The sequence below is a fragment of the Hyaena hyaena genome, unplaced genomic scaffold (assembly GCF_003009895.1).
Source record: "Hyaena hyaena isolate Hyena2069 unplaced genomic scaffold, ASM300989v1 scaffold_1200, whole genome shotgun sequence".
NCBI lineage: Eukaryota > Metazoa > Chordata > Mammalia > Carnivora > Hyaenidae > Hyaena > Hyaena hyaena.
In genome coordinates, this window is record NW_024081824.1 from 305,789 (window position 1) to 318,315 (window position 12,527).

At 38.4% G+C, this 12,527-nt stretch overlaps 1 protein-coding gene across 1 annotated transcript in view; it reads left to right on the forward strand.

The window, feature by feature from the left end:
* LOC120224552 (sodium/hydrogen exchanger 9-like) overlaps nt 1-12,527 on the forward strand; it is a gene marked incomplete at its 5' end in the record, with an annotated part of 402,148 nt that overhangs the window by 287,439 nt on the left and 102,182 nt on the right. The window contains 1 exon segment of the mRNA XM_039222819.1: nt 8,770-8,923. Within this exon segment, the coding sequence (XP_039078750.1) occupies nt 8,770-8,923 (154 nt within the window).

Below are 12,527 nucleotides of genomic sequence, written 5' to 3' on the forward strand. Positions count from 1 at the left end.
ATCCAACTACCCACTCAATCTCTTCATTTGAATGACCAACAGACATCTTGGATTTCACATAGCCAGAGCAGTATCCTTGATCTCCCCCCTTCACCAACATGCATTTCCCACAGTGTTCCCTAGTTCTTCCAGTGGCTCAGGTCTTAAGTTCTTGGAGTTCTCTCTCTTATACCCTTCATCCAACCCATCAGCAAATACTGTCAACCTTTGACATTAGTCCAGCATCTGCCATGCTTCCTCTCTAGTCTGATTCTCTTTCATTTCTTACCCCGACTAATGCAGCAGCCTCCTCACTGACCTCCTACCTCCAGCCTTAATATCAGTTTTTTATAGCAGAGCCAGAGTGATGCTTTTAAGCATAGAATAGATCATATCATTGCCCTGCCATAAACCTTCCTGAAGTTTTCCATCTCAAAAAAAAAAAAAAAAAAAATTCAATCAGAGTGCCTGGGTGTTGCAGTCAGTTAAGTGTCAGGCTTTTTACTTCAGCCCATGTCATGATCTCATAGTTTGTGGAATCCAGCCCCCAATTGATCTCTGCTCTGATAGTACAGAGCCTGCTTGGGATTCTCTCTCTCCCTTTCTCCCTCTGCCCCTCACCTGCTCACTCTCTCTCTCTCTCTCTCTCTCAAAATAAATAAAATAAACTTTAAAAAAATAAAAAATTCAAAAGCCTTGCTATTCAAGAGCCCAGCATGATCTGGCTTTGTTACCTCTTTGGCATTATCTCTTTCTACTTCCCACTGCCTGCCACATTCATTCCATTCCAGCCATGCCAGCCCCTTTGCTGCTACTTGAACTTACCAGACATATCCTTACCTCAAGGACTTTGCATCTACTGTTCCAGTAGCATGGGATGCTTTTTTTTCCAGATACCCACATGGTCTCTCCTCATTCTGTTACAGTCTCTGCCAGCCAAATATCACCCAGCCAGAGTGGGTTTCCTAACCACCCTAAACACCTCCACTCAATATATATATATATATATTTCTTTCCAAGTAATCTGGAAGTTTCCTTAAGGGAGAGACTACCTCCTATTTGCGACTATCCCCTGGAGAAAGCAAGAAAGAGAGGAGGGAAGGAGAGGAGAAGGGGGGGGGGAAGGAGAGGAAAGGAGAAGAGAGAAAGGGAGGGAAATAGAGAGAGAGACAAAGAAAACATGAATATATGAATATAACCACCTCATATCTAAAGGGTCAGAAACCACTACAGTTATTCAATTTAAAAGTATTTAAGGAGTTTCATGTTTTGGGTACTATGACTATAAGGAAGATGTAATTCCAACCTTTAAAAGATTAAGAATTGAGAGTAAATAACAAATTAAACTACTGATTCATTTCAGAATATCATTTACTAGTACAGGTGGCATGACACTTGTTTCATGGGATTTCTAAGAAAGAGAGAACAATGTGGACCGGAGTGTTCTGAGAAAACTTCATGGGGGTAGAATATATGCAGAAAGAAGTGAAAAGGGTTGACAGTGGGGTCATGGCACAGAGGTAAAGATGCAACTGTTTATGGGAAGAGATGAAGACCATCTTGTTGGTATGAAAATTTCTCAGTGGGAGAAGAGAAAGGAAAAGTGGGGTAAGGTTCTGCTTGAAAGGTTTCTATGGGCTGTGAGAAGCCACTTACAGTTGATGGGTCATATCAGAACCTGATAAAGCTAGGTTTTGAAGAAACTGTTCAGAGGAATATAGGTAGTCTGGAAAGAGGAGAGGATGGAGGCTGTAAGGCCAAGGTATCAGAGTGTTGGCCAGCAGCACAGTCAGGGTCTAAGGTAATGGGCCTTGGACCAAGGTGGTACAGTGGGAAGTGAGAGGAGCCTGAGCTATGATGTAACCCATTCTCTACTAAATCCACATCTCTAGTGTCAGGACACTAACATCAATAGCTACATATATTTTTAAAGTTCCAAGCTGATTCTGATGTACACTTCTACTTAAAGACCATACAATTTCATCTTAAAACCTCCATTTAAATTTGAGACAACACAGATCCCAATGATGCAACCTGCCTATGACCAAACAACCTATTAAGAGCAGGCCTGAGAACAGATCCCAGGTCTCTTCATTCTCAATATAAGGCTTTGAGAGTCCCAATAAATAATAAAAGGGCAGAAGCTGAACTTGCAGAAACAATTACTGAACCATCTCATTAAACCAGAAAGTATCAATTGTTTTTCTATATGTAATCTGGAATCAAAAACTGAGTACATGGATGCATTCATTGATCAATAAATATTTATTGAGCACCTATTATGTGCTTGGCATTGCTATAGGTGTTATGGATAAACAACAACTAGCCAATTGCAACGTAGTGTCATAGGTCCCCTGATAAAACAAGCACAGGTTTTACTAGCCATATAAATTAGTCTAACCCATGTGCAGACCTCAAAGGACGCTTCATAGAGAAAGCAGTGGCTCAGTTGAGCTCTGAAGATTACTTAGAGTTAGGTGAAGTCTAGGTGAGAGTTATAAAAACAAAGCACTGGAGAGAATTTGGATGGGAGAAAATGATTCAGGTATAGAAAACCATGTATGCAAGGACTTCTTTTATCCCACCATTGATTACAGCTCCTTAAACATTACATATCTGTTGACAATGGTCATGATTTGGACCCTCATGAGGTTTAGCAATCTTATCTTTTTCTTCATCGGACTATACGTGCAAAGTATACACTTTATACCTTTAATATACCTTATCTCCATTTACCTGTTAAGAGAGGCACTTTTGAAGGACCGTGAGCCCTGGGAGAGAGGTGCCCAAACTTCCTCATTACTGCATTTACCCACTGTATCTTGGGTAATGTGTAGCACATAGTGAGTGCTCAGTAAATGTTTAGTTTTTGACTGTTGCTGTGTACTTTTAGTAAAAATGACTTAGGGGGTACTTATATTCCTGTGATTTAAGTGTAGCTGTATCTGACCTTCAACCATTCAGAACACATTTGCCAGTTTATAGCAGATTAAGTTTCACTTTTGCTCTTTAAAGATAAACAGGAAGCTGCATATTTTTTGCAGCAGGGGTCCTTGCTAGAAAGCTTTCCTTAGTTCAGTAGTCTTCTATTGTTATGAATAGAACATCAATATAATTAACATAAGAATCCCTTAGAGGCCAATTTTAAATGAAACCACATTTAATTGCAGGTAGTTCTTTTATTCCCCAAGATGATGCTAACTTTCCAACTGAGTGTGTGAAATATGTCATATCTCTGTAAAATAAGCCCATCTAAAATGTAATGGTATAGTCTACCAAACCCCAAAGGTATAGAATCATTTCCATTAGTTGACAAAAGCAAAGAGAAAAAGAAAAGTAAGTCCAAAGGGTCAATGTACCCATGAAACAAAACAAAACACAAGCTTTGACAATGAGTTCTGGATTTCCTGGTTTCCAAGCAAAATGAACATGTTCTTTGGAAATAGTGTTTTGCTAAAAGAAAGTCCTAAGTCAATATTAATTTTTCATTTCTAGTATTTTCCTGATAGGTGAAGTAATTTATTTCAATCCTAAAGCCCTCTGTTTCCCAAATCCATTTTAAGTAGGATAGGTGTACACAGAATCTCCACAAAGCAAATGGACTGAATTGTGTCCCCTCAAATTCAGATGTTGAAGTCCTAATCCCAACATGATGGTATTTGGAGATAGAGTTTCTGGGAGATAATTGGGTTTAGATGATGTTATGAGGGTGGGGCTCATTGCTGCCCTTAGAAGAAGAGACACCACCCATTGCTTGCTTTTGCACAAGAAGGTAGCCTCTGGGGGCACCTGGGTGGCTCAGTGGGATAAGCATCCAACTTCAGCTCAAGTCACGATCACACGGTTCATGGGTTTGAGCCCCGTGTTGGGCTCTGTGCTGACAGCTAGCTCAGAGCCTGGAGCCTGCTTCAGATTCTGTGCCTCCCTCTCTCTCTGACCTTCCCCTGCTCACACTGTTTCTCTCTCTCAGAAATAAATTAAAAAACATTAAAATTTTTAAAAAAGTAGAAGGAGAAGAAGAAGGTAGCCTCTGACAGCCAGGAAAAGAACTCTCACCAGAACCCACTGTGCTGGCACCCTGATCTTGGACATCCCCACCTCCAGAGCCATAAGAAATAAATTTCTGCTATTGCAGCTACTAAGTCTATGGTATTTTGCTACAGCAGCCCATATGGTATTTTGTTATAGCAAACTAAGACACATGTATTTTGAATGAAGCAATGAATGACCATTGACTTGACAATAGGCTCCAAATGTGTGATAAATAACTTCAGAATCATAAAGGATGAATGGAATATAGGCATTAGTTCTTATCTAGAGTTCTAAAATAGCTTGATTTTGTCCACTTATAACCCACCTGTCTCAGTTCCATGCTTCCCACAGATATGCTTCCCATATCTCACAAGTGGCATGTGCCATATGTGGCACATGTGACCAGGGCTGCAGACAGATGATCCCCTCTCTAAAAACATCCTGTTTCTGTGGTTTGTCAGATGATCGTCATATGGAGAAGGCATCCTCTTGTCAACATTTTGAAGTTTGGCCCTTTAAGCAATGTATCTCACACTTGCCACAAGTAAAAGGCAGTGGCTGAACTTTTCCTTTTTTTTTTCCTTCAAAGATCCTTGCATTGAATCTCCTGTAAATAGAAAGTTTTATATATAGGATGCGTCTCTTATGAAAGTCAGATAACAGCTATCTTTTGAGTATAGTTTTAAACCAAGAACTGCTCGTATATAATTTAGATTTAAGAGCTTAGTTATGCTAGTTAACATAACATATCATTAAACCTATTTAAGAAGATAAATGATTAAGAACTTTCTTGCCCTTGATATCTAACTTTAAAGAGTTTACAATAAGCATGATATTAACAACTTTTTTTTTCTTTTATTCCAGTCTATACTCTCTTCTTTCTCACACAAATTCAAAGTTGAAACACGCACAATATTCAATAAAATAAGAAATACTTAAAGTCTCATCACTTAATACTTCTAATTCTCACCACTTAATTGGGGTAATGCTATTTTATTTCTAGCAATGTGAGCTTGAGGAGAAGAAAAAATGAAAAGATAGCTTCTATCTCTAATCTTGTACTGTGATTATATACTGTGAGAAGCTTTATCTTGACCTATAAATTCTCTCCTCTGATACAGACGTCTGTTACAAGAGTTTCTTTTAGTTTTTGTTCCTTAATGACACCATTTGTATTTCCTGGAGAGAACATTATTGAAATATTCCCCAGTATTAAGGGTTATTAATACTCCTACTCTTTTGTTCTCAGCTGGGCCTGAGTGCAGGAACATCTCTAATGGGGGACTTTTCTTCTGGAGTACAGGCATCTCAAGTGTTGAGAATTTCTGATGTATAAGAATTTTTTTATGTTAATATCTACTTCAAATGTTATCTCCCTTATCTTCAGGCCATTTCCTTGTCTACATGGAAATTTAGAATAATTTCCTTCCTCCATTACATTTTGTTCCTTGAAGGTGTTTTATAATCAGAGTGCATGTTCCTCTCTCTTTTGAGGCTTCCTTGTTTCAGGCAAAATATATTAAGTCTCTCTAGCCTAACACTTTGTATCTTGTGTTATGCTACTTGTCTCTTGTATATTCATGGTGTGGAGATAAGAAAGGAACATCATATCTATATTGGAAAGTCAGGGATAAAATAGGCTATAGTTTTCTTCATCCTACCCTGTGTACAATTTCTTTCTTTTTTTTAAGTTTATTTATTTATTTTGGGAGAGACAGAGACAGCATGAGTGGGGGAGGGGCAGAGAGAGAGGGAGAGAGATGATCCCAAGCAGGCTCCATGCTGTCAGAGCCCAATGCAGGACTTAAACTCCTGAATGGATTGATCATGACCTGAGCCAAAACCAAAAGTCAGACATTCAACCAACTGAGCCACCCAGGCATCCCCCCTGTGTCCAATTTCTAAAGCTCTTTTAATGCATGAATAAAAATTTGGAAAGTTAGATAGAGCAAATATAATAAGTAGACCACTGAAATCTTATGTACACAATTCCAACTTTCTTATAAAAACAACCAAATCCCTACCTCTTTGACTTATTCTTGTTGTCCTTATAAATGTTTATATGACCTGTTACTTGATAACAGGGCCAAAAATGTCTTGCAAGTCTTGTGTTACCCAAGGGAGACCTTCCATTTTAACTTTTTTACTTTACAATTTGTGCTTTTTCTTATTCTTTTTCAAAGCCTTAATCTCTGTTTTTACTTGTATCGTCACACTTTTGATTTGAAATTTTAACATACTTCTTGTAAATATGTTTAATGTGGATTCATAAAATTTCACTGAGCTTATTATTATAAGGAAAAAACAAGAAAAAAGCAGGTTTAATAGTTTGTTTAGATTATGGACAGTATAATAGCATGTACTCAGGCTAACATAATTCTTAAACATTATTTAGTTATTTATTAGTTTCAGTGGTCCATAAGCTTGTTTTTTCTTACTATCTCACACATTTGATTTTTAAAAAGTAATTGTGCCCAGAAAGATATTTTTGTAGATATAGGCAATATTATTCTAAAACCTTATGGAAAAGCAAAAGACTTGGAATAGTTAAAAACAATTGCAAATATAAAATGTAAGAATAGTTCTATCCAGTATTAAGGCCTACTATATATTTACAGTAATCAAGTTGGAGTGCTATTAGATAAGGGACAGAGACATAGATAAATGGAACAGAATAGAAAACCCAGGAATTGATCCACACAAATATACCCAATTTTTTTTTAATTTTTTTTTAATGTTTTTTATTTATTTCTAGGAGGGAGAGAGAGCATGAGTAGGGGAGGATCAGAGAGAGAGGGAGTCACAGACTCTGAAACAGTCTCCAGGCTCTGAGCGGGCAGTCAGCACAGAGCCCAACTCGGGGCTCGAACCCACGAACTGCGAGATCATGACCTAATCGAAAGTCGGACGCTTAACCGACTAAGCCACCCAGGCGCCCCTACACAACTGAATTTTAACAAAATTGCAAAAGCTATTCAATAAAAAATTAAAACATCCATAGGCAAAAAAAAAAAAAAAAAAAGTAGAACCTAAACCTAAATTTCATTCCTTATACAAAAATTAATTCAAATGATCATGGACTTAAGTGTAATATATAAAGCTATACAACTTTTACAAATTTTTTAAACATAGGGGAAAACCTTTAGGACCTAGAGCTAAGTGAAGAAGTCTTAGACTTGACTCCAAACACATGATTCCTAAAAGGAAGATCTACAGATTAGACTTCACTAATAAAAAGCCACAAAGGGGGAGGAAATATTTGCAAACTATATATCCCAACAAAGGATAGTATCTAGAATATATAGGGGCGCCTGGGTGGCTCAGTGGGTTAAGTGGCCTACCTTAGCTCAGGTCATTATCTTGCGGTTCATGGGTTAGAGCCTTGTGTTGGGTTCTGTCCTGATAGCTCAGACTCTGGAGCTTCAGATTCTGTGTCTCCCTCACTCTCTGCCCCTCCCCTACTTGCACACTGTCTCTCTCTCAAAAATAGATAAGCATTAAGAATTTTTTTTAAAGAATATATAAAGAACTCTCAAAACTCAACAATCAAAGATCCAACAACTCAAGTAAAGAATGAGATAAAAACGTGAAGGGCTATTTCACCCAAGAGGGCATAAAGATAACAACTAGGTACATTAAAAAATATTCAACACCATCAGTTATTAGAAAAATGAAGATTATTGAGGCACCTGGGTGGCTCAGTTGGTTGAGCATCCGACTTTGGCTCAGGTCATGATCTCATGGTTTGTGAGTTCGAGCCCCACATCGGGCTCACTGCTGTCAGCCTGTCAGTACAGAGCCCACTCCATTCTCTGTCCCCCTCTCTCTGTCCCTCCCCTGCTTGCACTCTCCCAAAAATAAATAAATAATTTTTAAAAAAGAAAAATGCAAATTATAACCACAGTAAAGCTATTACCACTCACCTATTAGAATGACTAAGATTTAAAAATAGTGACAACATTAAATGCTGACGAGGATGCAGAGAAACTGTATGACCTGTATATTTCTGGTGGGAATATAAATGGTATATAGCTACTCTGGCAAGCAGTTTAATAATTTCTTTTGTAAGTATGCAATCAGTGATTACACTCCTTGGCATCTACATCAGAGCAATGAAACTTATGTTTTATACACATCAGCCCTTTTTGGAATAGCCATAAAACTAGAAACAACCCAGATGTCCTTTACCAGATAAATGATTAAACAAACTGTGGAACATCCCTACCATGGAATACTATTCAACAATAAAAAAGAACAAACTATTGATGTTAAGCAACCTGGAGGAATGTCCAGAGAATTATTCTGAGTGAAAAAGGCCAATTCCAAAAAAACTACACAATTCATGATTGCATTTGATTCTTGAAATGGCAAAGTTATAGAAATGGAGACTTCATTACCGGTTGCCAGAAGTTAAGGAGGGAGTGTGTGGGAGGGAAGTAGATGTGGTTAAAAAAGGGCAACATGAGGGATGTTAGTGTGCTGGGAATGTACTGTATCTTGACCCGAATCAACAATAAAATCCTGGTTGTGATATTGTGCTTGCTTTGCAAGAAGCTTTCATTAGGGAGAAAGTGGGGGGAGACCACACGATAAGTCTCTATCCTCACGACAGCATGTAATTCTATAGTTATCTCAAAATGTTTAATTTTAAAAATTAATTGTGTTTGTTAGAAAATCATAAAGATAAATTTAGTAAACTGAGAATGAGCTTCATGCAGATGTTCAGTTTCTCTTGTGTTTCTTGGTTCCTCCTGTAAGGTTTGCGAGGAGCAATAGCATTTGCCTTAGCTATTCGGGACACAGAATCTCAGCCCAAGCAAATGATGTTTACCACCACCCTGCTCCTCGTGTTCTTCACAGTCTGGGTGTTTGGAGGAGGAACGACCCCGATGCTGACTTGGCTTCAGATCAGGTGAGTGGCTCCGTTTAGCAAAAGATGTCATTATGCAGCATTGCTGCACTGTTTCATTTTTGGTGTTGCTGATTTGGTCAGGAGTACACTGGCAGGTCTGTACATTAACGTTCCCTGGGGTAAAGTTAACTTTCATTCACAGGGTAAAACAGTCTGTCCTCTCCTAGACCTATCACCAACTGAAATGACTTTTCAAAGAGTCCTAGAAATCTCAGGGTGATGTCTGCTTGCAGTCTGTCTCTAGAGAGGAATTTATTTATCTATGAATTCTTCCATTCAACAGTATTTATTGAATACAGTGTAGTATGCTTTGCAGTTCACAAAAATGAGAAATACACAGGTCTTGTCCTCAAGATACTCACAATTCAATAGGATTTATACAGAAAAATCTGTAATACCAAAGAGAAAGTATATTTGTTTTGTTTATAATTCCTCACAGCACTTAGGATAGAATTAGGGACACAGGAAATACTTAAATATATTTGATTAGTGAACAATATGCTTAGTGAGAGGGATCCTATAGACACAAGTTAGATGGCTTCTCAAAGGAAAAGGCAATGAAGCTTCAGTCACAGACCCTCCAAGAAGTGCCTGGAAGATGATTGCTATAAATCTAAAGTATATAGATAGTGGATGGATAGTGGCATCCATTGATTTGTTGATAGTAGATAGTGGCATCCATTGATAGTGGTAGCATCCACAGGTGAGGAGTATGGACATTAGCTTAAGCCCAGCATTATTATGGCCTCCTGGGTGGCACAGCATGGGACTGTCAGATCATGGAGATGACCCAGAGGGAATTAACTCCAACTGATTCCAGACCAGACCTGGCCACCAGCCAGGCAAGAGGAGGGTTAAAGGCAGGGCTGTGATGTATTAGGGAACTGACAGGGCTCTAGTGTAGTAGACAAGGTGGAAATTTTATTAAAATGGATAGCTAGTGCCAGTTGTAAAAATGGGAAATCTGTTTTAAAGTGTTGTTGTCTTTATTTAAGTATATTTTTGACTTAGGTTCTCATTATCATATCCCAGGATGTAACAGTGCTTTAGGCAAATCACATTTAATGTCTCAATGCCATATACCTTGATGATTGTGCAACCCCTCCCTGGTCCTCACCCAGTCTCTATAAGACAATTCCATACCAGTCACGTCTAACAGGAAAAGATCCATCTGACTGGCAAATGACTTCTAAGAAGATTCTTTCAGACAGGATTCCTATTAAATAAATAATTGCTCCATGAAACATTAAATGAATATAACCACAATGTAAATTACTTTTTGTTAAGCACTCACTGATAATTTTCTATCCATTTGACAAATAGGAAGCAGAAACAGGACTCAGAGTTTTAGTATGAGAGAGCTTAGGCTTAAACTGGGTCAAGTGGCCATGTGTTAAAACAAATTCAAGGAAATAACGAACTTCTTGAAGTACTATGACTATTGCTACACACATAAAAGGGCTTTGACCAAAGGTGAATGGAGAGTGTTTTGAAATGCTTGTTGAATTATTTTCTAGGCATATAAATGTGACCTGCAATTTCCTTCACAGTAGTAGCTACCTGTAGGCGCCTATGGATGAGCACACATATTGCATTAAACCCTCAGCACTAGGTCCCCAATGAACTGTTAGCATGATAGTGGTGTGTTCAGGTTTCTAGAAAATAAATTTCAGTATGTGGATCCATGCATGGAAATATTAGGGCTTGGAAAAGAAACGTTAGAGGATACTAATCCCCACAAGAGAAAAGTATTAACTACCCCATCAGGTAAATTAGAATATTCAGAACATGAAGTGATGATATCAACATTTTCCCAAAGTAATTCAAATGTAACTTATTTTCTACTGTTGTCTTTCTTTACCCTGAAGATATCCCTAAATCAGGAGCATGTTTTATCCCTAAAGTGTTTATGTAACTCTCCTATAGTGTTTTCTAAAGGTATCCATTGATTTTGAATAGATGTCATAGCTTATGCACTCTCTTGATATCCAGAACAGCAGGGAGAGGACAGTATAATAATGAGGCTTTAGGAAGGTTAGAATGGTTATCCAGGTTATACAACAGGGCCTAATAAGGAAGGATAGTGATGTCAACCAAAGCATCCCCAGGTGAGAGGTCTGGAGGTCAGCTTAGGCCAGCATTATTATGGCCTGATGGAGGGGGGGGGGGGCGGACGGGGAGAACAGCAGGGGGTGTCAAATCATGCAGAGGCCCCAGAGGGAATTAGCTCCAAATGGCCCAATTCAAGACCAGATTTGGCCACCAGCCAGGAGGGGAGAGGGTTATAGGCAGAGCTGTGATGTATTTAGGGAAAGGAACTGACAGGGCTTCAGTGTAATAGGCAATGTGGAAATCAAAGCTGGGAACTAGAGTGTTAAATCTGGAATTGGCAGAAATCCAGCCAGAGAGATCAGAGATGCAGTCATGAGAAAATCAGAGAAGGAAAACTGAAATTCATACATATGTGAGTACTCAGGAAGTCAACCTAGAGACAGGATACAAGGCAATAAGAACAAGATGAGACTTTCAAACTTGAGTGTCAGAATCACCTGGAGGGCTAATTAATCCCCTCAGAGTTTCTGACCTAATAGATCTGGGCCAGGGCCTAATGAATTTTACTACATTCTAGGCAATGCTAATGCTGCTGGTTCCAAGATCACATCTTAAGAACCACTAGTTTAGGGGTGCCTGGGTGGCTCAGTTGGTTAAGCGTCCGACTTCAGCTCAGGTCATAATTTCATGGTTTGCGGGTTCAAGACCCGCATCGGGCTGTGTGCTGACTGCCAGCTCAGAGCCTGGAGCCTGTTTCAGATTCTGTGTCTCCCTCTCTCTCTGACCCTCCCCTGCTTACGCTGTCTCTCTCTCTCAGAAATAAATAAAACACTAAAAAACATTAAAAAAAAAAAGAAGAACCACTACTTTAGACTTCCTAACCCCAAGTGAAGATGAGGCTGATAATAAATACTTCCAGATTTGACTGGGATTGCCCAGAGCCAGGCACACCTAAGCCTTGGGTTTAAACTCTTTTTACCTGTACTGGAGGAAGGCAGGGGCTAACTTGAGAAGGAAAAGTCACAGTGCATTGATTAATGGGAGGGGAGGGAAATAGAATATAATGGAATAAACATTAAAGAATAGGAACACAAGTTAATTGTGTACAAATGCACACACAAGTGTGACATAAATTTGGTTCAATCATGTATTAATGATACCATCATCATATGCTTCACTTCCCTGTCATTATTTACAATGTTATCAAAGAAATCTTCAGTTCCATCATAGCTTTTAAATGATAGTTGTCCATTATTTAGACTATATTTATCAAAGCTTTTCTTGTTTACAGAGCAACATCTCATTAACCAACTAACTAACTTTCATTAACTAACTTTCATGTCAGACTTTTTCCATAAAATACCAGAACGTAAGTAAATCGGAGCTTTAATAAAATGACAAGAATGGAAAGCCCAAAAAGCAGAAATGTGAAGGTGATATTGAATAAACTCAGACATCTTCACTTGGCATACAGTTTATTTATACACTTTACATTGCCTTTCTTTCTTGAGTTCTTTTAATTCTACATCTTTTCTTTTAAATTATTAGGTAT